At 40.5% G+C, this 27,841-nt stretch overlaps 1 protein-coding gene across 1 annotated transcript in view; it reads left to right on the top strand.

Annotated features, from left to right (window-relative positions):
• LOC149191961 (isocitrate dehydrogenase [NAD] regulatory subunit 1, mitochondrial-like) overlaps positions 1-26,458 on the top strand; it is a 182,003-nt gene extending 155,545 nt beyond the window's left edge. The window contains exons 3-4 of the mRNA XM_089404442.1: positions 25,329-25,407; positions 25,613-26,458. Coding sequence (XP_089260568.1) covers positions 25,329-25,407; positions 25,613-25,887 — 354 coding nt within the window. The 3' untranslated portion in view covers positions 25,888-26,458. The remainder of the gene's footprint in view (positions 1-25,328; positions 25,408-25,612) is intronic.
• Positions 26,459-27,841: the final 1,383 nt, after the last annotated feature.

The raw sequence follows: 27,841 nt of genomic DNA, 5'->3' as shown, positions 1-27,841 counted from the left end.
GGTATGCTAACCTGGATAATGGTATTGAGTGAATGCTATGATTGTTATAGGTCAAGAGTGTTGACCTGGATGATTATGATGTTGATGATATGAGTTGTGAGACCATATTCTTATAAAAAAATATTTCAATAGAGAACATCTGCAAAGTCATTATAAATACCTCCCTAGCTAAGAGGGAGTGTTTAATTTTGTAGCTATGGTTGGTCTTCATGATGTACAATTTGTACTTTTAAAGATAAAATATAAATTACATTTGTGATAAAAGAAAAATTATACTTAGCTTGTTCTTCATGCTTGTGATAAAAGAGAAATTATTTATTGATTTGTAAAAAGAATTTTTTCTATAAGGCATGCTCTTCATGGCCTTTTCAAACGCAGGAAATTGAATTTTTAAATTTGGATTTTAGACACCACAAGATGTCAAGTCGGCCTACATGTGATCAATTTGGCTCTGCCCCAAGAGACACCCATTTGGACCCCTTCTAGTACATATAAATTGTTAATTTTAGGGCTAGATTGTTCTCTATTGTAGATAATTGCATTTTTAAGCGTTTTTCAACATTTTCACATTACTTTCACCCGATAACGTCATATCATCATTAGCAATTATGTAGAGAGAACAATAACATTAACAATGTGGTGGAACAGCAAGGAACAATAGAAGAAAAACATACGCAATAGATGTTAATTTGGCAGCTCAGTGACAATTCCAACCATTACATTCAATTCCTCTTTTTGAGAGGATAAAAATTGACTTTTGAAGCACTCAATTCGGATAAGGAAAAGTGGATTTTTGAAGTCAAGCCTACAAGTACAAAATTGTCAAGGTCAGCCTTGGGTCAAATGACACTTCTCAAGGATAAGATGGCACCCCTCAAGATGCATATAAATACAAGTTGAGTCCTGTTCATTTGGCACCACATCAACTCATCACATATCATTCTCTCTCCTCATTTGATTGGTTCATACAACTCATAATTGCTCCACACGCGTGGGCTGAAAGGAGGACGAATTTCAGGAGGCTAAAATCTGCAATTTTTCTGCACTTTGACCAAGCATTGACCTGCGTTGACTTTGCCTTTCTGGGCAGTTTGAGTTTGATTTTTTGGGAGAATGTCTGTTTGGGCAGGCCGAGTTTCTGGGCACACAAACCAAGGCAATCTGTTGACTTTGATTGTGTTGACTTTAGACCTGCAACTAGGGTGTTGTAGCAGATTTTGACTTTGACTTTGACCAAGGTTGAGGAGGAGTTTTGGGAATGTTTTCAAGGCACTTTGACGAACTCATTAGGCCACATCTTTTAACTGTTGACTGAGCTGAATTGGAGGACAGTTGACCATTGACCATTGACTGCTGATGCTATTGTTGTCTTTGACTAGAGTTGACTTTGACCAGATTTGACTATTGGATGATATTTAGATTTTTGGTTGGCATACTTGAATATTGGATATTGGCTAGTCAAAGGTTTGACTTTGACTCTTGAATGATGTACTCTTTCTGTTGAACATTTGAAGACAATCTAATAAAAGAATTGCAAAGGGTTTCCTCCTTGTGGGGTTTTTCCCCGGTCATTGACCAAATATTGTGTCTCTTGTCTCTTGGTTGTGTTTCATTGTGCATTTGTATAATTGTTTGATTTACTATTGCTCTACTATCATTGGTTAATTGAAGAAGTGGAAATTGTTAAATTGGATGCTTTTGGATATTGTTGAAGTAATAGTTGCAACATAGAATAGTTGATGAAAAATTAACATGCTATGAGAGCTGAGGTGAAGACAAGCCTAAGAGACATAGAGCAAGAGCATCCATCTACTAAGGAGTTGTTTGAAAGGGTGAAATCTTTTGGTAAAAATGTCTACCTCTTATTTCAAGGATAATGAAAAGCTATCTGACTCATCTGACTTTGCAACATGGAAGACCAGGATCAATGTCACTTTAGATGAGTATGATGTCTTGGAGTACATGGAAGGAAATATCTCACCACCACCAGAAAATGCTCCTCAAGCTACCAAATCCAAGTATAAGAAAGGTGAGATTAAAGCTAAGAAGATTATTATTGATTCTTTAAGAGATCATCTACTTGTTTATATTTCATCCTTGAAGACTTCCAAAGAAATGTATGATAAGATTGTTGGCATGTATGAGGTAAACAATTTGAGCCACATAATGGAATTGAAAAATCAACTCAAGGAGTCTAAGTTGCATAAGGGAGAAACTATGCAATCATTCTTCATAAGAATCATTGAGATCAGGGACCAACTCCGGACTGCTCAAGAAATTATACCTGATAGGGAATTGGTGATGACTGCCCTTAGTGGCCTTCCTTCTTCATGGGACATGTTCATTACTTCTATCAACAATAGGGAAAGGATCCCTTCTTTTGATGAGCTACTTGCTTTATGCAATCAAGAGGAAAGATTGATGATATCTAGAGGAAGAATTCAAAGGCCAAATGAAGGAGAGCCCATTGCCTTCGTTGCTCAAGGGAAGAAGAAGAATGTGAAGAAAGGAAAGGGAAAGCCATCTAAATCAAGAAGACCTCCTCAATCCAATCGAGATTCCAAGGATTCAAGAAGGCGAGATAAAGATGTTGAATGCTACAATTGTCATCGAAAGGGTCACTATGGTCGAGATTATCCCGAAAAGAGAGATGCTCCAAGAAGAAACTCTTCAAGGTCTTACAACAATAACTGTGGCTTCAACAATAATAGGTCGTATGAATGAAGAGATGGAAGGAGAAATGAAAGAAGAAGACAAGACTCTCCCGATGATTGTGACGATAGCTATCGTCCACCAAAGAAGTCAAGGAACTCCAGGTATGAAAGTAATGCTACTGATCAATCTGAATATATTCATATTTTCGCATTATCTAGTTCATCTCCCTCGGATACTTGGGATAGTTGACTGGTTGGTAGTGGGGCCTCTCATCACTTCTCTAGATATAAGGAGGTTCTCTCTAATTTGGTAGAAAGGGAGACCGATTTGAAGATTATTCTTGGTGACAACTCCACTCATCCCGTAAAGGGTTTTGGTTTTGTCAAATTTCACTTGGACTTCGGCGAATTTGTTTTGCTTCATGATCTGATGTATATGCTAGGATTGAAGAAGAATTTGGTATCGATATCTATTTTGGAGGATAAAGGAATGAGGGTTGCATTCATCAAAGGAAAAGTACTTACTTGGCCTATTGGATCCTATATGAGAAATGCCTTCACATTGGGATCTAGGTTTGAAGGACTCTATAGAGTCACTAGAAGACCCCTTCTAGCTATGGTCCATAATACAAATCATCAAAGCAAGCTGTGGCATCGAAGGCTGGCCCATCTACATTATGATGCTCTTCCAAAATTGAAGAAGTTGGTCTCTAGGATCCTCGATGTTCAAGCTCAACATGATGGAGTATGCCCTGGGTGTGCTAGTGGAAAGAAGACAAGGGGACCATTCCCCTCTAGAAAAAATAAGACGAAAGACATTCTTCATCTCATTCATTTTGATGTGGTCCAATGCCCGTGCATTCACTTGGGGGTCATCTCTATTACATCTCTATTACATCTCCTTCATTGACGATTTATTAAAGAAGACATGGATATATTATTTGAAGCACAAGGATGAGGCATTTGAAATATTCAAGGAGTTCAAGGCTTTGGTTGAAAATCATACAGGGAAGAAAATAAAGATCTTCAGGTCCGACAATGGTGAGGAATACATCTCAAATGAATTTATAGACTTTTGCAAGAAGGAAGGAATTAAGAAGGAGACTATTGTGCCCTACACTCCCAAACAAAATGGAGTGGCTGAGAGAAAGAACATGTCCATTGTGGAAGTTGCCCGAGCCATGCTCCATGATCAAAAGCTGCCAAAGTTCCTTTGGGTTGAAGCAACAAACACAGTGGTATATGTTCAAAATAGGTTGCCTCATCAAGCTTTGGACAACAAGACCCCCGAGGAAGTATTCATAGGTCAAACTTGATATTGATCATTTTTTGAATTTTTGGTTGCTCCTTATACTTCCATGTGCCGAAAGACGAAAGAAACAAGCTAGAAGCCACAATAAGAAAAGGTATGTTCGTTGGATATTGTGAAGATTCTAAAGCATTTAGAATATATTTATGGTCAAAGGAAGGTTGAAATTAGCAGGGATGTAACATTCGATGAAGATGTTGCCCTTGGAAAAGCAAGGGACCTCCCTCCGCCTCCTCCTGAAGACAAGAGTGATGATATGGATATTCTAGAAGGTCCTTCTGTGCCTGAATCTGAGAAGGACATTGTTGATGATCCCATGGAGCCTATGGACCCCTTGGATCCTCCTCCATGTGATCCCCCTGCGAGGAAAATACCACTTTGGCTCAAGGACACACTACAAGATGCTGAGAAACATGTTGTTGCTCGTGGAACTTTCAGGGAAAGCAAGAAGCCATGTAGGTACCAAGCATATGTTGTTGCTATGAGCAATATGATTCAAGTTGAGCCTCATACCTTTGAAGAAGTCGTGAAGGAACAAGTCTGGAAGGATGCTATGGTCGAAGAATATGAGTCTATTATGAAAAATGACGTATGGGATGTTGTGCCGAGACCAAAGGGAAGATCAATGGTGACCTCCAAATGGCTCTACAAGATCAAGCATGGGGCTGATGGAAGCATTGAAAAATACAAGGCGAGGTTCATAGCCTGTAGATTCTCCCAAAAAGAGGGAGAAGATTATGATGACATATTTGCTCTTGTGGCCCAATATGCAACCATTCGTTTGATAGTTGCCCTCATTTCCAGTTTGGGATGGACTCTTCATCAAATGGATGTGAAGAATACGTTCTTACATTGTTTGCTTCAAAAAGAAGTGTATGTTGAACAACCTCTAGGATTTGAAGTTCATGACAAGAAGACCCATGTATGCCGATTGAAGAAAGTTCTCTATGGATTGAAGCAAGCCCCTCGTGCTTGGTATGCTCGCATCAAAAATTACTTGATGAGGCTGGGATTTACAAGAAGCAGTGCCGATCCAAACTTGTACTTCAAAACGATCCAAGGTGCCTCTCATTTTGGTATTATATGTTGATGAATTATTCTTGACAGGTGCAGACCCTCTCATTCTAGAATGTATGAGGGAGTTGACTTCTGAATTCGAAATGAAAGATCTTGGTTTGATGCACTATTATTTGGGACTAGAAGTATGGCAAAACCTGGGCGAGATTTTCCTCTCACAAGGAAAACATGTTGTAAAATTGTTGGAAAGATTTGGCATGGTTGAGTGCAAATTCTTGCGTACACCTATGGAGATGAATTTCAAGAAGCTATGTGGACAGTTGCTAGACCGGACCTAGCAAACCCCTCAGAGTATAGACAACTGGTTGGTGCTTTGATGTTCCTTGTGAATACTCGCCCTGACATATGCTTTGCAATTAACACTTTGAGCCAATTTATGACCGAGCCTCACCATGTACATTGGATTGCTGCCAAGTATGTATTGAGATATCTACATGGGACTATTAACCTTGGACTGAGATATGCCGCTGGAGATGTTAGACTACATGGATAGACAAATGCAAATTGGGCTGGCAGTATTGTTGACAAGAAGAGTACTTCCGGATGCTGTTTTAGTCTGGGATCCACCAAGATATCGTGGATGAGTAGGAAGCATAAATCCGTAGCCCTTAGCTGTTGAGGCTGAGTATATTGTAGCGAACCTGGCGAGTTGTGAAGCAGTTTGGTTGAGGAAGCTCTTTGGAGAGCTATTTGAGCAGGTTTTGGACACGACAGTTATCTATTGCGACAAGAGTGGGATTCGTTTGTCAGAGAATCTTGTGTTACATGACAAGTCCAAGCATATAAAGATCAAATATTATTATCCACGACATGGTGCAGAGAGAAGCCGTGAGACTCCTCCACATTTTGATAGCTGAGCAGATATCCGATATCCTCACCAAGGCTTTGCCGAAAGGGAAGTTCTTGGTCTTCAGAAAGCAACTTGGACTAGTTGAGATGACCCTTTCGAATAAGGGTCTGGGCTGATCAAGAACACTGAGCAGTGCTCTCCCCCCTTGGTTGAGCTCCCAGGGTGAGGAATGGAGCTATTGGGCTGCTGGGGATGAGAGACCTTTGACCGATAGGATGTTGAGACCTGGGATCTCCCCTAGTCAGAGTATGCCCCAGTGAGCGTCCTACCCACTCTGTGGTATAACCTCTTCCATTTGGTCAATGGGTTGTGGGACTTGTGATAGAGTGCGATCCCTATGATCCAAATTTAAACAAGAACACAACAAATTACAGAGGTAACCATAAACATGGAGATGCAGCGGAAATAATACTTCATTTCATTAATGTAAAATACTAAAATATGCTTACAAACAACATTGGAAATAAACCAGCTAGGGCGATGGTAGCTTATCTCTGAGAAGAGATGTGGTGGCTACATGTCTTTGAACTGTGTTACAATGAGCCTGGAAGGCCTATTTATTGTTGAGAAACAATGGAAAACCCTAAACATCCAAAAACCTAACCCTAGAAGATGAAACGCCAAATTGTGGGCCCCGTTTGGGTAAATTGGTACATCAACTTCCTGGGGTTGTAACTTTAGCATACGATCTCTGTTTGACGCGCACAATATCTCGTTAGAAAGATAAAGATCTATCCGAGAACTACAACTTTGGGAAGAGCAACATCGGTCCATGGACCCATGTCGCTCCTAGTTTTCCCGAAAAATGTCGTTTAGGGCCTCAAAACGGCTCTGGAAGTTCAAGACCCAAAAAACTGCTAAAAATAGTAAACTATGCTACAATTAAGGAAACTGAAAAGCTGAAAGAAACAATGGTGGGGGTCCAAGTGGACTTGGCAGGTGGCCACCAATATCCACCTGGATCATTCCTCCCCCCTTAGGAAGCAATGGTCCCCATTGCGTTGAGTTCCTCCATGAGATGAGGAAACTTCTGCTAAACTTGGTCCCTGGTGAGCCACTTGCCTTGGTGAAGGAGTTGGCCTGCTTTGACAACTCGATACAGTTGGATATTCTACTGGCGAGTGTGCTTGATTTGTGTGTCCATGATCCGATCAGTTGTAGCTTGTTCCATGCAATCTGGATTTAACTCTGTGGGTGTGCGCTGTTTTGCAATGTCGAATGTGTCGAGTAATGGTGGCAAGTATGGCCAAAGGCGGTCCACGTTGAACATTGGGTGTAGGCCAAGGAATGGGGGAATGCTGAGCACAAATGCATGGTCTCCCACAGCCTTGGTAATGGTGTAAGGACCATATCGGAGTGGTCTGAGTTTCTCATAGGCTCCGGTAAGGCGTTCCTTTTGCAAATGCAACCAGACTTTGTCACCCACCTGAAACTTGTGTGGCACCTGATGTTGATCATGTCGCTGCTTGTACTTGGCATTTGATTTCTCCAGAATGTCATGGACCTGCTGGCGAATATGTTGGATGTGTTCAATGAAGCTATTTGCCTTATTTGTTTCAGATTGGACATGAGCCGAATCTACGTGAGTAGCTGTAAATGGCATGGCCACATCAATGGGACATAGTGGCTGGAATCCCAAGCTCACCTGAAAAGAGCTGTGGCTAGTCGAGCTGTGGAGAGCCCGGTTGTTGCTGTGTTGAACATAGGGGAGGCTCTCGTCCCATGTGCGTGGATGCTTTGAGTTGTACATGCGCAGAATGTGTACGATCATCCTGTTGACCACCTCTGTCTGGCCATTAGTTTGAGGATGGAAGGCGTGGACTTAGTGAGTTTGGTGTATAGCATCGACCAGAGACTAGACTAAAATGTACTGAGCAACTTGCTGTCCTGATCTGAGATGATAGACTGTGGGATCCCAAAGTGTACCCACACTCGTTCAAAGAAGAGTTTAGTAGTGGCTTCTGCTGTGATATTCTTCTTGCAGGCCGCCATAATGGCCATCTTCGAGAACCTGTCGACGACCACAAAAACACAGTCGTTTCCATGCTTAGTGGAAGAAAGGCCTGACATGTAATCCATGGAGATGGATTCCCAAGGTCGGCTAGGGGTAGGCAGCGGGGTATAGAGGCCCTGCTTCTTGATGGTCGGTTTGGCAATGGCGCAGGCAGTGCATGATTTGATGTACTTCCCGACATCCTGTCGAAGATTCGGCCAATAGAAATACTTCTGTAGTACTGCCACCGTTTTCTCGACCTCGAAATGGCCAGCAGCCCGACTGTAGTGTGCTTCACAAATCATCTTGGCACACTCGCTTTAAGGAACACAAAGGTGACCCGGGTGGCATAACAGGGCATCCTGGAGGTGAAAATCTGGAACATGCTGACCCTCCAAGAGTGTCTGGTATGTGTGGCCGAATTCTGGGTCGCTTTTGTAGAGAAGTGGCCAATCAGAAGTCTTGTGCCCACAAGAGTTGAGCACGATGGTTAACGCCACGATCGGTGGTCGATTGAGGCAATCTGCAACATTATTGGTGCTATCCTTCTTATACTTGATATTCAAATGGAACTGTTGCAAGTATGTGGACCACTTCTGATGGCGATCATTCTGCAATTTCCCTTGGGTCTGTATGAACTACAGGGGTCGGTGTTCTGTGTGGATGACCGTTTCCCTCTCCAAAATGTAATGCTTCCATTGTCGGCAGGCCTGCACAATGGAATACATCTCTTTGTCATAAGTGGGATACTTTCAGACTGTGTCTGAAAGTGTCTCATTGTGATATGCCACTGGATGCCCGTATTGAGTAAGGACTGCCTCAATAGCATAGTCAGAGGCATCTGTCTCGACCTTAAATGGTTGTTGCAAGTCTGGGAATGCGAGCACTGGTGCCGTGTAGAGGCGATCTTTCAACTCTGTGAATGCTTTTTGTTGAGATTCAGACCAAAAGAATTTTGCTTTCGCTCATCCCTTGGTGACTTAACTCAAGGGCCAAGTGATATGAGAAAATCCCAACATGAACTTGCGGTAGAAGTTAGAAAAACCTAGAAAGCTGCGAAGCTCTGTCAGAGTGGTTGGAGATGGCCAATCCTGAATGACTTGGATCTTGGCTGGATCCACATGCACCCCCTATTCATCAATAATGTATCCCAGATATTGAACCTGGGTTATGCCAAAAGTGCATTTCTCCAAATTGGCACATAACTTGTGTTGTCGCAGTGTTTGGAGAACCTGTCGGATGTGGTGGAGGTGCTCTTCCCACCTCTGGTTGAAGATCAAGATGTCATCCAAGTATACCACTACAAATGAGTTGGTGAATGGCCGCAAGATGTCATCCATTAGCCTGATGAAGGTTGCAGGAGCATTCGTCAATCCGAAAGGCATAACCAACCATTCGAAAAGGCCCTCCTTGGCTTTGAAGGCAGTCTTCACACATTGGAGGGTTCGATTGGTACCTGGTGATATTCTGACTTCAAATCGATCTTGCTGAAATATTTTGCCCCCTTCAGTTGGTCCAGGAGGTCATCAATTCATGGGATTGGGTACCTATTATGGACAGTGATCTTGTTCAGCGCCCGATAGTTAATACAGAGTCTCCAAGTCCCATCCTTCGTCTATACCAATACAATCGGGCTCCCATAGGGCGATGAACTCGGATGGATGTGACCTTTCTGCAACAGCTCCTGAATCTACCTCTTGATTTCATCGTTCTCCAGAACAGAGCGCCGATAGATTGGTCCATTGAGCAGTGGCGCACTTGGGGTCAGATCGATGGAGTACTTGACCTGACAGTGCAGAGGAACCCCTTCGCGAGAGGTGAAGATGTCCTCATACCCCTCCATGACCTTGTCCACCTGTAGTTGTCGTGCAGAGGGGCCTTGTCTAGAGGTCATGGCCACTGCCGCCTTCTTTCCTTGAGGGCATAGCATCATGAAAACAAATTTCCCGGCTTTGGAAATGAGCTTATTGTATTGTTTTGCAGTAACCAAAGAGATGGCGGTAGGCGGTGCTACCTCCGGTATCCTGTACAACTTATTTCCCCAAGTAATAATAATAGCATGGGGCCTCGATTCATACACAACATGTCGCTTCCACAAGCATGGTTGTCCTAATAATACATCACAAACTTCAAGGGGAGTAATGTCACACAATACCTCATCTGTGAAGGGATTGATGTTGTATGGAAGGCGACACTGCTGGCTCACGCGAAGATCTCGTCCTTGGTGAAGCCACCCAATGGTGTACGATTGTGGATGTGTTGTGGTCGGTAAGCCTAGCCACTTCACGACCTCTGCCGAAATGAGGTTCTTTTGGCTCCTGCTGTCGATAATGATCTATAATAGGGGCCCTTTACCCACATCTGGGAGTGGAAGAGATGCTCCTCCTCTTCTGGATCTTCGGGTTCCTCCTTCTGGATCTTCGTGGTGGCAACGGTGGTATTGGGATCTGCATCGATAATATGCTTCCCTTTGTCATTCCCCTTGTCGGGTTCTGACTCAGAGTTGGAACATGCATCTGATTTTGAAACCTTTAGCTCAGCCACCAGTGACTGCTTGGCCCGACACTCACTTGTGTTGTGAGTGGAGCTCTTATGGAACTCATACCACTTTCCTGTGTCCTTTTTCGGCTTCACGACACTGTTCTTTGCTTGCAGCTTTGGCGGGTTGTCTTGGGCCGCCCTGCCTTGGCTTTGTCCTTTGTTCTGTGGTTTGGGGGCACTTTTCCCTTGCTTCGGATTCGCAGATATAAAGTCTCACTTCTTCTGTTTAAACTTTTGCTCGACCTTGACGACATATCGGTATGCCGTGCCGAGCGAGGGGATGTTCAGGAATTATATTTCTTCCTGAATGTACTTGTGCAGGCAGCCGCGGTATTTGAGTACCAAATGCTGCTCCGAATCGTTGATACCCAACTTTGTGCGAAGGGTATGGAAAATATTGGTAAACTTCGGTACGTCTTGGTCCCTTCCCTGCCGCAGCGTGGTCCACTTTATGTATTGATCCTCATAGCTTTCGACATGGTAGTACTGCTCCTTGATGGCATCCCGGAATGAATCCCAGGTGGGTGCGGCTAAAAATAGTGAGCTTGTACTTTCATCCTTTTGCTCGCGGTAGGTTTCCCACCAGTTCTTGACGTGGGGGGTTGCTTTGAGAAGAGCGAAAATAATCTTTTCCCGACTGGAAAAATCATGAACATAAAAAGAACCCTCTAGCAGATTTAACCATTTATCGACGACATCTACCTCTATCTGACCCTCGAATATCAAAATTAACTTGTACCTTAAATGGTGTGTCGTTTCCAGAGTAGCTGTGGGAAGCCGATGCGTCGCCCCTGGGTAGCTGCTGAAGGATCTGGGCAAAGCTGTCCATCATCGCATTCCGTTGTCGCTTGAGGGCCTCTTCGAGCAAGATTTTGATAGGATCTCCTGCCTCCTCGTCTTTCTTTTCATTTGCCATGGGAGGCCGTCAGGATTTGCGAGGCTGGTCTTGCAAAGGTTCGACAAGTTCAAGCCCTAACTCCTTATATCCCGACCTCGTTGGGGACATGCAAAAAAAAACAGAGAAAAATGAGACTGCTCTAATACCACTGATCCAGATTTAAACAGGAACACAACAAATTACAGAGATAACCATAAACACAGAGATGCAACAGAAATAATACTTCATTTCATTAATGTAAAATACTGAAATATGCTTACAAACAACAATGGAAATAAACCAGCTAGGGCGATGGTAGCTTATCTATGAGAAGAGATGTGGCGGCTACATGCCTCTGAACTGTGTTACAATGAGGCTCGAAGGCCTATTTATTGTTGAGAAACAATGGAAAACCCTAAAAATCCAAAAACCTAACCCTAGAAGATGAAATGCCAAACTGTGGGCCCCGTTTGGGTAAATTGGTACATCAACTTCCCGGTGTCGTAACTTTAGCATACGATCTCCATTTGATGCACACAATATCTCGTTAGAAAGATCTATCCGAGAACTACAACTTTGGGAAGAGCAAAATAGGTCAGGACCCGAAAAACTGCTAAAAATAGTAAACTGTGCTACAATTAAGGAAACTGAAAAGCTGAAAGAAACAATGGTGGGGGTCCAAGTGGACTTGGCAGGTGGCCACCAATATCCACCTGGATCACCCTATCCCTTGCAGTAGGTGGATCTCGCCCATGTCGGTGGATGTAAGTGTTCTACCATCTGACTCTTTAGGGGTAAGATGTATGATTAGGGATAATCAGGTAGAGTGTGATCCTTACCTCCGATAACTTGATCTCACCTATTGTCAGGGACTTTGGGGTAGAGTGTGATCCCTACGCATTAGGGTAGGTTGATCTCGCCCATTGTCTTTAGTTTCGGGTGGTTGCTATGGCTCGCCGATGATGATGATGGTTCCGGGTGGTAGCAGAGTCTCCGTGATGGTGATAGAGACAGAGTGGTAGTTGGAGTTCCCCTGTAGCAATTCTTCTTTAGTTTCGAGAATGTTCAACATGAGATAAGCAGAGACAAGCAAAGATGAGCAAGGATGTACATGGCATGATGACGAGATACATATGATGATCACATGATTCGGTTGGAATTGTTAAAATTTGGGTACCAGAGGACAAGTGGTTCCCTAAGGCTTTGATCTTTGGCCTAGGGAAAAGTGTCCAAATTTATTTTTTACTTTTCTCCTAAAGTGACTTTATAAGTGGTAAAGTCAATTTAATTTAAAAGTGACTTTATAAGTGGTAAAGTTACATTCTAATTTAAAGGTGACTTTATTAAAGTGAATGAAGAATTAGAAAGTGAAAAGTGACTATGGAAATAAAAGGCTAAGTGGGTCTTTATTTAAGTGGGTGAGTTAAAAAATAGAAAGTGAGAATTAAATGCACATTTATTCTCATCCCTAGATCTAAATGAATCTCAGCCATTAGATCTTAGGGTAACCCAAAAGGTCATTTAGAGAATAAAAGGAGAAGAGAAGAGGAAAGGATCATTCATTTTTTCATGAGCATTTGAGAGAAAGAGAAGAGAGGGCAAGGAGAAAATTTCTGAGCAGTGAGGAAGTGAAGGAGAGCAACAAGAAGACATTTCAGCGAATCTAGGTAGCAACATTTATTGGCACGCATCCCAAGGAAAAACTGTACAGCAAGAGAAATGCACAGAAATCGAGGAAGAGGGACAACAAGTTATGGGCACATTTTTCGAGGCTGGCCGTACAACATTTAATGTTGTTTTATTGTTGTAAAAATTTCTGTTTTGGCTGTTTGTTGATTGGCACGATTTTCGAGCAAAGTTCAAGCACGAAAATCGAGATAAGTTGTAATTTGTGGCTGCTGGAATTTTTACTGTGTATTTCCGTTTCTTTGTAAAAGCATTTTTAGAAATAAAGAAGAGCTCTCAAACTGGTTTTCCCCAAGAGTTGTAGGGGGTTTTTCTAGGGTCACATTGACCAAAAATCACTGTGTTATTTTCTGTGTGTGGCTATCATAATTTTGTTGTGTTTATTTATGCAATTTCAGCAGTTGTAAAATCTCTAAATTTGTGTTTTCAGAAAAATATTATCATTTTCAGACTTATCATGCTTGGATTTAAAACTAAATGCATGGAATGATAAGGAAAACTGATAACCGGAGTGGGGGTTGAAATTTCTTCATGGTATCAGAGCTTGGTTGGCTGAAAAGTGCAGTTTGGAACAACAAAGTGAAAATTACAAGACGCTGATTTTTACACAAAAAACAGAAACCTTTACCACAGATTTGAAAATTTCAGTTTGATAGGACAGTGAAACATGTCTTTGGGTTTGAGAGTTGAAGACAGGTTGGATGGGCAGAACAACTACAGTGCATGGAAGGAGAGAATCCATAGCATTTTTGAAGAAGCAGGTCTGGGGCATTATGGTAAATACCACACAGAACCCAGTAGCAGTACTTGCTGACCCTGTACAGTTGACAGAGTTTAACAAAAAGAATGCTAAGGCAAAAAGATTGATTTTGGAAGGAATCAAAGACCATGTCATTCCTCATGTGAGAGGAAAGACTTATGCACATGAGATGTGGACAACCTTGACCAGTCTTTACCAGAGCTCAAATGAAAACAGAAAAATGGTCCTAAAGGAGAAACTGAAGGCCATTAAAATGGCTAAGACTGACAGTGCTACAACATACCTCACAAAGATCACTTCAGTGAGAGATGAGTTGGCAGCCGTAGGTGAGATCATTGCACCCACTGAGTTGGTGAGAATTGCTTTGAATGGTCTTCCCAAGACTTGGGAGAATTTTGTGGATGGCATTGTTGCATGGGAAAACCTTCTCAACTGGGAGAGGTTGTGGGATGATTGCATTCAAAATGAGATAAGAAAGAACAATATTGGGGCAGCCAAACAAGTGGAGGAAGATGACAATGTGACATTGTTAGCAAGAGGCAAGTAGGGTAGAGCAAAGAAGCAAGCTTCCAACAGTGGAGGCAAAAGCAAAGGTAAAGGCAAGCAGTAGAACAAGGAGAAGGACTATTCCAAAGTCAAATGTTGGAATTGTCAAAAGTTGGGACACTATGCTGTTGTGTGTTCGGAGAAGAAGAACAAGAAATGGAAAGACAAACCCATGGCAGCTTCTGCAGAGATAGAGAGCTTCTCAGAGAGATTTGATCGGGAGTTTGGGTTCATAGCTTGTGAGGCCACTAGTGCAGGATCACCTACCATACAAGTTCAGAGGGAGTGTGCCTTCCCCACTACTAGCAGAGCATCTTCTAGCATTTGGTATGTTGACGGTGGTGTTTCCTGCCACTTGACAGGAGTCAGAGAGTACTTCTTAGAGCTTTCAGAGGGTGATACTGATATGGAGGTAGTACTTGGTGATGACAAAATTGTTAGAGCAGTTGGTGTGGGGACATTGACATTTGATAGGGGACCCAAACCTCCCTTGAAAGGGTCAGATGCTCTATATGTGCCTGGAATGAAGAAGAACCTGATATCCATCTCAGCACTTGAGGATAGAGGGTATGATGTGTTGTTTAGGAGAGGGCAGGTGCTTATATATCCTAGGGGAACTCCAGCTTCTTTAGATAGAGAGATTGGTGTGCGCCATGCCAAGGTGTACAAGTTCTCATTCCAACCCCTGATGGCATTGAGTAGCAGCACCCGGGACAAGACCGACAACAGATCTAGCAGTTAAGAGTTGTGTGAGATTTGGCACCGCAGGATGGGGCACATGTATCATGGGGCCTTGAGTACATTGCGGGAGATCATCATTGGTGTGCTAGATTTCAGTTCTGATCACCTTGATGTATGCAGAGGATGTGCTATGGGGAAGTTTGCCAGATCCCCTTTTCCTAGCAGTGACAACAGAGGGACCGGGATCCTTGACTTGATTCATACCGATGTGAGTGGTCGGATGTCTCATGTATCCTTGAGTGGCTATGAGTACTATGTTTTATTCATTGATGACCACTTCAGGGAGACTTGGATTTATTTCTTGAAGACCAAGAGTGAGGTCTTCAAGTGGTTTTAAGAGTTCAAAGCTCTTGTGGAGACCCAGACAGGTAGGAAGATCAAGGTCCTTAGGTCGGACAATGGAGGGGAGTATACCCTTGGTGAGTTTGTTGATTTTTGTGCTCAGGCAGGCATTAGGAGGGAGTTCACAATTCCTTACTACCCCTAGCAGAATGGGGTTGTAGAGAGGAAGAACAGATCAATTGCAGGGGCTGCCAAAGCCATGCTTCATGATCAGGGGTTACCTTTATTTCTATGGGCAGAGGCCTGCAACATTGTTGTGTACTTGCAGAATAGGAGTCCACATCGTGCCTTGGGGAATGTGACTCCGGAGGAGGCTTTTTCTGGGATGAAGCTTGATGTTGGGCACTTTTGTATCTTTGGGTGCCTTACATGTTCCTATGTCCCCAAGGAGAACAAAACCAAGCTAGAGCCCACTGTAGACAAGGGCATCTTTGTGGGTATTAGCGAGACCTCGAAAGCTTATCGGATTTATATTCCTGCGCACAGGAAAGTGGTTGTTAGGCGGGATGTGAAGTTCGAGGAGGAGAGAGCTTTCAGGAGGTCACGAGAGTTAGAGTATCTAGAGTCACCAGACCCTCTGGAGTAGCTAAGTTAGTCATAGGGATCCAATGGTCAAGGATAAGGAGGTACGTTGATTATAGTGTCAGGGCCATCAGTGAGCAGTGGCTCTCAGAGTCAGGTGGGCGGTTCTTCGGGCAACATGCAGGGCAGTTCGTAGAGCTGTTCACAGGGTAGTCCACTAATGGACAGTTTGCACGGTACTTCAACATCTATAGGCACAGGTTCAGGCATGAGGTCAGTTGACAGGCCTGTAGGAGTTCAAGCTTCTGAGGATGATGAGGATTCTTTCACTCGGTGGGAGAAGTATGCTCAGGGAAGAGGAAGCGCAAGTGGCTTCAAGATACCTTGCGCGAGGCCACATCAGTTGCTGGGCCAAATAGACAGGTTAGAGAGAGTAAACCACCTGAGCGGTTCTGTAGTTACATGGCATTGGTAACAAGCATTGTTGACTTCGAGCCTTCTAGTTATGAGGAGGTAGCCAGCCAGTAGGTTTGGAGAGAGGCCATGATGGAGGAGTATTCTTCTATTATGAAGAACAATGTTTGGGAGGTAGTGTCAAGGCTTGAAGGTAAATCAGTTGTTACTTCCAGATGGCTCTACAAGATAAAGCATGCTGTAGATGGCAGCATCGAGAAGTTCAAGGCTCGATTTGTCTTGAGAGGGTTCTCACAGGTAGAGGGAGTTGACTATGAGGAGACCTTTGCTCCCGTAGCTCGGTATACATCTATTCACTCCATTATATCGATTGCAGCAGAGATGGGTTGGAAGATCCACCAGATGGATGTGAAGACTACATTTCTAAATGGCTTCATTCAGGAGGAGGTTTATATTGAGCAGCCACAGGGCTTTGAGCTGCATGGGAAGGAGTCCCATGTATGCAGATAGAAAAAGGCATTCTATGGCCTGAAGCAAGCTCCTAGAGCTTGGTACTCGAGGATTCATACATACTTGCAGCAGTTGGGTTTCACAAAGAGTGAGGCTGATCCGAACCTATACTTCATTGTGGTGGGTGAGGAGCCTCTCATTATGGTGTTGTATGTTGATGACTTGATCATCACTGGTGCAGAGAGACTCATTGAGGGATGTAAGAGAGATCTTGCTTCAGAGTTTGAGATGAAGGATATCGGCTTGATGCATTATTTTCTGGGATTGGAGGTGTGGCAGGAGGAGGGGCATTTCTTCTTGGGACAAGGGAAGTACATTGTGGATATTCGTAGCAGGTTTCACATGGAGGACTGCAAACCCATGTCTACACCTATGATCACTAACTGGAAGAAGCTTGACGCTTTTGATTCCGAGTTGGTGGATCCTACTCTATACAGACAATTGATTGGTTGTTTGATGTATTTGGTCAACACTTGACCGGATATATGTTTTGCAGTTAACACTATGAGTCAGTTCATGTGTGAGCCCAGGAGAGTGCATTGGGTTGCTGCAAAACACATTCTTCGTTACTTGCAGGGAACAATGGATTTTGGTCTGGATTATAGACGGTGATGGAGTGAGACTGGCAGGGTACATGGATTCAGATTGGGCAGGTTGTGCTTCAGATAGGAAGAGTATTTCCGGGGGTTGTTTTGGGTTGGGTTCGGCAGTTGTGTCGTGGATCAGCCGGAAACAACAGTTAGTTGCATTGAGTTCAGCTGAGGCAGAGTATATGGCTGCTAGTTTGGCTAGTTGTGAGGTCATATGGCTTCACAAGATGTTGTTTGGTCTATTTGGTTAGGAATTGAGACCTTCAGTAATTTACTGTGATAATTAGAGTTGCATAAAACTCACGGAGAATCCAGTTTTTCATGACAGGTCAAAGCATATTGAGATCAAGTATCTCTTCATTAGAGACTATGTCCAAAAGGGAGCTGTCAAGCTTGAGTACATTTCCACAAATGAGCAGGTAGTGGACATTTTCACCAAAGCCTTACCACTTGGAAAGCATGTATACTTTAGAGACAAGATGGAATGGTGAGGAACACTTTCCTAGGTAAGAGGGAGTGTTAAAATTTGGGTACCAGAGGACAAGTGGTTCCCTAAGGCTTTGATCTTTGGCCTAGGGAAAAGTGTCCAAATTTATTTTTTACTTTTCTCCTAAAGTGACTTTATAAGTGGTAAAGTCAATTTAATTTAAAAGTGACTTTATAAGTGGTGAAGTTATATTCTAATTTAAAAGTGACTTTATAAGTGGTAAAGTTACATTCTAATTTAAAGGTGACTTTATTAAAGTGAATGGAGAATTAGAAAGTGAAAAACTGACTATGGAAATAAAAGGCTAAGTGGATATTTATTTAAGTGGGTGAGTTAAAAAATATAAAGTGAGAATTAAATGCAGATTCATTCACATCCCTAAATCTAGATGAATCTCAGCCATTAGATCTTAGGGTAACCCAAAAGGTCATTTACAGAATAAAATGAGAAGAGGAGAGGAAAAGATCATTCATTTTTTCATGAGCATTTGGGAGAAAGAGAAGAGAGAGCAAGGAGAAAATTTCTGAGCAGTGAGGAAGTGAAGGAGAGCAGCAAGAAGACATTTCAGCGAATCTGGGCAGCAACATTTATTGGCACGCATCCCAAGGAAAAACCGTACAGCAGGAGAAAGGCACAGAAATCAAGGAAGAGGGACAAAAAGTTTTGGGCACATTTTTCGAGGCTGGCCGTACAACATTTAATGTTGTTTTATTGCTGTAAAAATTTCTGTTTTGGCTATTTGTTGATTAGCATGATTTTCGAGGTGGAGTTCAAGCATGGAAATCGAGATAAGTTGTAATCTGTGGTTGCTGGAATTTTTACTGTGTATTTCAGTTTCTCTTTAAAGACATTTTCAGAAATAAAGAAGAGCTCTCAAACTGGTTGTCCGCAAGAGTTGTAGGGGGTTTTTCCAGGGTCACATTGACCAAGGTCCAAAAATCACTTTGTTATTTTCTGTGTGTAATTCTCATAATTTTGTTGTGTTTTATTTCTGCAATTTCAGCAGTTGTAAAATCTCTAAATTTGTGTTTTCAGAAAAATTCTATCGTTTCCAAATTTTAGAATTTTTATCATGCTTGGATTTAAAACTAAATGCATGGAGTGACAAGGAAAACTAATAATCGGAGTGGGGGTTGAAATTTCTTCAGGAATTTCTCCCAAGCTAAGAGGGAGTGTTAATTTGGCAGCTCAATGACAAATTCCAACCATTGCATTGAATTCCTCTTTTCGAGAGGACCAAAATTGACTTTTGAAGCACTCAATTTGGATAAGGAAAAGTGGATTTTTGAGGTCAACCCCACAAGTACAAAATTGTCAAGGCCTGCCTTGGGTCAAATGACACATCTCAAAGAAAAGATGGCACCCTTCAAGTTGCATATAAATACAAGTTGAGTTCTCATTTGGCACCACATCGACTCATCACATATCGTTCTCTCTCCTCATTTGATTGGTTCGTACAACTCAGAATTGCAGGGTTTTCTTCACATGTTTGGGCTGAAAGGAGGACGAATTTCAGGAGGCTGAAATCTGCAATTTTTCTGCACTTAGACAAAGCATTACCTGCATTGACTTCAACTTTCTGGGCAGTTTTTGAGTTCGATTTTCTGGGAGAATTTCTGTTTGGGCAGGTCGAGTTTTTGGGTACACAAACGAGGCAATCTGTTGACTTTGACTGCATTGACTTCAGACCTGCAACTAGGGTTTTGTAGCAGACTTTGACTTTGAATTTGACCAAGGTTGAGGAGGAATTTTGGGACTGTTTTCAAGGCACTTTGACCAACTTATCAGGCCACATCTTTTGACAGTTGACCAAGCTGAATTGGGGGACAGTTGACCATTGACTGCTGCTGCTGCTGTTGTCTTTGACCAGATTTGACTATTGGATGATATTTTGATTTTTGGTTGGCATACTTGAATATTGGATATTGGTTTTGGATATTGGCTAGTCAAAGGTTTGACTTTGACTCTTGGATGATGTACTCCCTCTGCTGAACATTTGAAGACAATCTAATAGAAGAAGAATTGCAAAGGGTTTCCCCCTAGTGGGGTTTTTCCCTGGTCATTGACCAAATATTGTTTCTCTTTTCTCTTGGCTGCCTTTCATTGTGCATTTGTATATTTGTTCTATCTACTATTGCTCTACTGTCATTGGTTAAATTGTAGAAGTGGAAATTGTTAAATTGGATGCTATTGGATATTGTTGAAGTAATAGTTGCAGTATAGAACAATTAATGAAAAATTAACAATAGAAACACTAGGATTTAGGTCAGAGATCAGGACAAAACCTCACAAGGGGGAAAATCCAACCAAATTCTTCTTCTTAGATATTCATCAAATGTTCACCTGAGATATAAAGTACAAATATCATGAGACATGTGTCTTACATGATCCTCGTAAGTCAGTCACTCTAGATAGCATAGATCTTTGCCTCAAGTGGCACTGACAACACAGTCATAAGTATCACTGTCTTCAATGTCATATCACTGTCATATACAAGGAAGGGTAACATTGCCATATACCGCCATTACCATACACTGTCACAAACCATACTGTCATAGGGTTACTGTCACTATTACTGTCATGATGGTACTGTCATACATTACTATTGTTATGAAGGCACTGTCATATATCACTGACATAGCGGTACTGTCAGACATCACTGTCATAGAGGTCACTGTTATGCATCAAGGGTCACTGTCTATAGGTCAATGTCATATATCAAGGGTCTGACATATATCAATGTTTATCACTGTCATATAAAGATTGCCATTTATCAAAGTCACTTCACTGCCATATAAATATCCTAGTCATATGTCACTGTCATAAAAGATACAGCCATATACTACATCACTGTCATGAGAACACAGCCTTACATAACTGTCATAAGGAGGCTGCCATACATTAACAAGAATCACAACTCAAATGACTGTCATAAGATCAAGAATCTCTGTCATACCTTTCTCTCCAAATTCATCATTGTCAAATATCAACATTACTGTCAAGTATCTTTGCCTTCCAGGATTGACACAAGAGGAAGTGTTATTACCATACCTAACTGTCATATTACAGCCATCCATCACTGTACAAGGGCTCTCCTAACAGCCCTCTACAAGCTACTATTGACTTGACCAATCTGAACTTATACTACATTAATTAGAGAAGTCATTAACATACCCTTTAAGATGTCAATATCCATGTCAAGTCTGCCTTACAAACTGCTGTCCAGCACATCAAATAACCCACATTGCCTAACACAAAACACAGTACCTTCTCCTCTTTAATTGCTCCGTTTCATCTTTCAACCCTGAAGAAATTCAGTTCTGAGGCAAACTTTCTTCTGAAAAATTTCGGCTCGGTGGACACTGGAAACCCTACTGCGGCCTCATGACCTCAACTTTGGACCCTAGCCTTTCTGTCCTTGACCTCTGTCCTACCTTTCAACACCTCATTAGGGCATGCATAGGTCTGAAGTAGGACGGCCCTAGGACAGACGTACAATCAGCCTTTTCCACAGATTTTAGTCACAGATCCTAATCAAAATGATGGCATCCATCTGCCCTTCCTTCAACCTTCACCAAGACAAAAACAAGAAAAAAACTCACACCCCCTTTTCTTCTTTTAGATTCGTCCTCTTAGGACTGCGGTACCTCAGAGAGCTTTCCTTCTTGAATGATCGAGCTTGAGTGTGTAGAATGAGCTTCAAGTCTCCTCTATTTATATTATCTTGAGGTGCAATGACTAGCCCTTTCTAGGGCATTCCTAAAGGCAAGCTGACTTAAATTTTTCCACCATTTAGCCCACAATATATTAATAAAAATTCTTTGAAATATATTTACCAAATCACTTGCTCAGTCACATCAAATAATTGTAGAGGTGTGCCAAATATATCAATAATAATATTTTCCTTTATCCAATTTGAATTCATCTTTGGGGCAAGGTGGACTTCTTTTGGGGTAGATGGGTTTCTATGGCGAAATTCATCCCATAGCTGCCCCATTTTTCAACATAAATAAGTGATTTGTTCTCGAGTCCCCCCAAAGGCATCATTTGATTCACACATAAGACACATAGATCTCTGATTTCAAGTGAAGGAATACAAGACTAGAAGGCCGAATAGAAGAGGAGAAGCCCTCCGAACAAGTGAAGAAGAAGTCTGAGATTTCTGACAGAGAAGAGGAGAAGCCAGCTGAATTGCGGGTCCGAGATTCTTCTGTGACAGTCCGAGATTTCTGTGACATAGTCCGAGTTTCTTGTGACGAAAGACCTGTGATCTAGCCCGAGTTCTTGTGGAGTGAAGCCTGTCATCAAGTCTGAGTTGGCTGTGGAATAAAGCTGTGATCAAGCCGGGTTTTCTGTGGTGTGACTATGATCTAGTTCAAGAATTTCTGTGGAAGAAGTCTGAAACTCGACCCCCATTACAGACCTTGACCGAGCTGCTTAAGGAGGAATTTTGTGGACAAGTGAAGGAGGTTGGACTTGGCATCTTGTTGGTTGTCTTGTGGAAGCATCATGCTGGTTAGTGTGACCATATGCATTGACTGATGTATCTCTAGTTGAACTGAATATTTCTCTAAGAAGATGGTTGTTGGGTTTTTCCCCCAAGTGAGTTTTACTAGGGTAAATCTCTTTTGTTCATTGTGATCTCTACTGCTTCATTGTCTCTATGGTTGAATTTCTGAATGTGTAATTGCTTAATGATACATTGGAAGTGTTAAATAAACATCTACATCATTGATCAAGGTGTATAATTATAAGACCTAGAGAGACTTGTGTAACTTTGGTGTTGTTAAGAAGTGCAAACGAAAAAAAAATTTAGTACTTGATCAGGGTCATGTTTTACATTAGTATCTCTCATCTGAAGTAGGGTTGAACCTGTTAGATTTTGAGTTGAAGATAAGTCACTTTGAGCTGAGTGACTTTTGAACACTAGTTGTTATGAGAGCATTTTGTTTGTGGGTTGGCAAAGTGGGGGGGGGGGTGGCGAGGGTGTGTGAAGGTGTTAGATAGTGACATTCTCCACATTTATTTGTGTGGTAGATAAATGTGGGTAGCCTACCTTGGGCTTCCGATCATGTACTTGCTATAGAACTAACACGAAGTAACATTCTGCCCATTTTTTTCTGATGTGTGTGATGCACCCATATAAATTCATACATTGGATTCTACGATTTCGTCACTCTATTGATATTGCAACATTTTTCTAGTGTAGCATGTAGAAAGTCTTCAGCGATATTTGGTTTGTTGTACATTGCATAATCAATCAAGTCATAGGTATCATGTCTATTTTAATATTGCAACATTGTTATAGTGTACCATGAAAACTGTTTTCTCATATCTGCTGCCATAAATTGTATAATCAATTTCCATAGAGCTCATGTTTAAAAAGATTGCATTATAGTGTCCACTATAATTCATTAGGAAGATTGGGGGTAGAGTGTCTCACTGGTTAGCCGATCAGTCACATGGGAAGGGAGTTGCATGCTTTAGGTGGTTAACGAACATACTTATTAAGGCACTTCCTCAATTTAAACTGGCTTTTGAGACTGCTTGGAGGGAGGACCTGATCATGCCCATGTGGCTTCTTTGTGACCAGATCACTAGTGAGCACTGAGCAGTCACCAGTACAGAGGGGCCTTGCTGTCTATTATGCAAGATATCGAAATGATGACAAAACTAATGATGGTACCTTGCTGAAGAGCTCAATTTGGTCTTTTGGTTGAGGATCCATATAAGAGAATTCAAGTTCCATTCCTTTCCTCGTTGTTTCTATATGGTAGCAAGTCTGTTATGCTAGCTATTGGAATGATGACAAACTATTTTTGGTCAAGTATCCATATCTATGTGTAAGAGTTTTCGAGTTCTGAGTTCTTCTCTCCAGTTCATGTAAAGCATGCCCTAGTTTATGACTGTCTATAGTTTCGTAGAGATGTGGCCAATGTGGACCTCCTAGTCCCCACAAAGATTATTGGCATGTGATAAGTGGTGAATTACGTTTCAGCACTTATTCTTACTTATGCCAAACCAAAAAGAAAATTAATGTAGGCAGGCATCTCTTTTTGTCTACACTAGTTCTGCGTGGTTGAGCTAAAGACCTTCATTCTCCAATATCTTATATTTTGTATTATTTAAACAAAAAGACATTTGTCAATTTAGTTTTTGGACATTATTGTTTTGTACAAATTATAGGATAAAAACATTTTACCCTTAAAATTAACAAAATTTTATAGAAACTATAAACTCAGTAGAAATTTGAATATTTTTGGAAAAATATTGCCAACATTTTACAGTCTGCATATTAGGGATTCTTAAGATTTGCCAAGGTTTCTACCCTTTAAAACAAATTTCCATCCTTAAAATTTTCCCCTATAAATGCTAATCTTTTTGTAAAGAAGATTATTTTTAATGCTACTTGAAAATTTTGGGTTCTCTTTAGATAACTTGTTTTGTTATTCTTTTATTATCTTATGCATTTGCAGAAAATTAATTTCTTTTGTGGTGAACAAGAATATAACTATTAGTTCAATTTCAATGGTCATTCTTTGTTAACGTTTGTTAAACTTGCATTGTTGACTTCGCAATTAAACTTGGATTCACTGCGAGTTGACAACTTGGTTCTGAGTATTGATGATTGTTGCATTGAGATAGCACTTCCATTATTGGCATGTGATAAGTGGTGAATTACGTTTCAGCACTTATTCTTACTTATGAAAAGCCAAAAAGAAAATCAATGTAGGCAGGCATCTCTTTTTGTCTACGCTAGTTCTGCGTGGTTGAGCTAAAGACCTTCATTCGCCAATATCTTATATTTTGTATTATTTAAACAAAAAGCCATTTTTGTCAATTTAGTTTTTGGACATTATTGTTTTGTACAAATTATAGGATAAAAACATTTTACCCTTAAAATTAACAAAATTTTACAGAAACTATAAACTCGGTAGAAATTTGAATATTTTTGGAAAAATATTGCCAACATTTTACAGTTTTCATATTAGGGACTCTTAAGATTGGTTTCTGCACTTCAAAATAAATTTCCATCCTTAAAATTTTCCTCGATAAATTCCAATCCTTTTGTAAAGAAGATTATTTTTAATGCTACTTGAAAATTTTGGGTTCTCTTTTCATAACTTGTTTTATTATTCTTTTATTATTTTATGCATTTTGCAGGAAATTAATTTCTTTTGCGGTGAACAAGAATATAACTATTAGTTCAACTTCAATGGTCATTCTTTGTTAACGTTTGTTAAACTTGCATTGTTGACTTCGCAATTAAACTTGGACAACTGTTAGTTCAATTTCAATGGTCATTCTTTGTTAACGTTTGTTAAACTTGCATTGTTGACTTCGCAATTAAACTTGGACTCACTGCGAGTTGACAACTTGGTTGAGTATTGATGATTGTTCCATTGAGATGACACTTACATTTTTGCAGGTTACTCCAAATCTGTATGGTAATTTGGTGGCAAATACTGCGGCTGGTATTGCGGGTGGCACTGGGGTTATGCCGGGAGGTACTGCAATGTTTCAATTCATTTGCTGAAGAGCGTTGTGCAATGATTTATGATAGCTTAAGTTCTTTCAAAAGTTTATTGCTCAAGGATGCTTATATCATGTTTACTTATTTCTTTCTTTTGTGATTTCATGATTCATCATGTCATCTTCTTGTTTGGAAGATGCTAGTTCTTATCTGTAGTTTTTGCAATTATTATATTGCAGGAAATGTTGGTGCTGACCATGCTGTTTTTGAACAAGGAGCTTCTGCTGGGAATGTTGGGAATGAAAGGTTGGTTGTGAAGAAAAAAGCCAACCCAGTGGCATTATTATTATCTTCGGCAATGATGCTGCGGCATTTGCAGTTTCCTTCGTTTGCAGACCGGTTGGAACAAGCTGTTATGGGCGTCATCAAAGAGGGGAAATTCCGCACAAAAGATCTTGGAGGGGATAGCACTACTCAAGAGGTGGTAGATGCTGTTATTGAAAAGTTGGACTAAGATGGCTGTTAACACAGTTCTGAGTGTTTTTCTTCAGTTTATGGGGAATTTGCTCTGCCAGTTCTGCATTCTGTTTAAATAATCAAATCATATTTTTTTTTTCCCAAATATACGACTTTTCCATGGATTTCCCATGTCTGTTTTAGACGCAGGTGGGGTGTGAAGTGTTCTGATATGTGAATTTATTATTTTGAACTTAGTTCCTGAGGGAGAGTTGGGCCACAAGCTGAAGAGCATATACAACCGTGCAAATGATAGGCTCGGTCAAAATTTTGAATAAGTATTCTTCGTAGATTTATGGCCATTGCTGCAAAACTCCCATTTTTCATATTCTTTATACTCTAAGCTATGCTGCTTTGCATGGATGAGGCACACTGTTAATGAATTGTGCTGAGAAATAAACATTAAAAAGCAGATATTAAGGATCTGGTGCTTATCGAAGTCTTTGACTAGAGTACTGTTCTTCTATAAGTACACTTTCCAAGATGGATAAAACCAGAAATTTGGTATCATAATCTTCTTCTAGTTCCTTTACAACCGGTTTGAAATGGTGAGACATTTATTCATCAAATGAGCTGTGGACGTGTTCATGGAATGGGATTCACAGGACATGTGAAAATGTGGAGGCCAAACACTCGACAATAAAACTATAAAAGAAATTGATATAACATGGGCATATGTGAATTTTCAAACTCTGCAGGTTGAATTTTGAACTTTCATTTGGAATTTAATCTGTTAAGTGTACATTATAAATTTCAGCTGGAAGATTTTAGTTTATCTACCTCAATAGATAGGGCTTTGCATTTAAATTTTGAACTTTCATTTGGAACTTAATCTGTTAAGTGTACATTATAAATTTCAGCTGGAAGCTTTTAGTTTATCTACCTCAATAGATAGGGCTTTGCATTAGTTGCAGCTTGAGCTTGTTCATTCTTAAGAATTTGGCCCCTAGGCATACTCAGGATATTTTTTTTTTTTGGTGTGCATATTTTTCATGTATATTTACTATCACCGGAAAGAGACGGTGAAACAATTTACTGTGGTAAAATGTAGTTTCTTGTCTTCTAAAATATGATATATTTATGCGTTGATTAATATTAACCTCAATGTTAATTTGAAGATATCCCATTGAGGTGCTAAATTGAGATAACAGTGAATTTATGATATAATGTGTTATTTAATAGATAATCTATTTATTTGAAGTTGGTATAAATAAATCTTCACTTAACTGCAAAGCAGATTTCCTAGACCAAACTTGTTCTCTGACTAACTTCAAAAGGATGAATACAATAGATCGCGAAGCTAAAACACCAATGTCCTAAGAACCAGAAGAGATGAAGGAGATGCAAGATAAAGGAAGTTGGAAGACCGTAGAGGGAAAAAAGAAAGCTACATCACCAATCTTGCCAAGAAAGACGAGGAGCCAAATAATTAAAAACTAAGAAAATTATAGGTCCTATAGACGAATTTAGTCTCAATGGACGTTAACCATCATCATCATCATCATCATAAAGTATTCAGTTTTTCATTGATTTGTTATTAGTTTATTTTGACTAATTTTTTTTAAAATCTATCCAAAGTACAACATTATGAAATTAAATTTATTATTTTTAAATTAAATTTATTTATATTTATCTCAAATATGATTGGTTGAAATGTCTCCCCTTTTATTGTGTAATGATGACAAGAATTGACTTTTATGTACTTTATTATTAATTACTATGTACTATATCACTAATTACTATATACAATAAATATAAATAATTTGAAAAATAATATTATATATTAATTACTATGTACCATAAACACAAATGGTTTGTAGTTAAATTCAAAAATTCCATTTTTTCATTGGTGTAAAGTATTGAATAGAAATTTTTACCGGTTTTATTTTTTAATTTACAAAAAGATAATTTAAAAGATATAAATTTGAAAAAAATATATAAAAATAACATGT

This window comes from Pinus tabuliformis, chromosome 2_2 (assembly GCF_031772625.1).
Source record: "Pinus tabuliformis cultivar Carrire ecotype Pingquan chromosome 2_2, CPIR1, whole genome shotgun sequence".
In the NCBI taxonomy this organism is placed as follows: Eukaryota; Viridiplantae; Streptophyta; class Pinopsida; order Pinales; family Pinaceae; genus Pinus; species Pinus tabuliformis.
The sequence above is the reverse complement of the archived record's forward strand: the minus strand, read 5'-3'. Positions and strand labels throughout refer to the sequence as shown.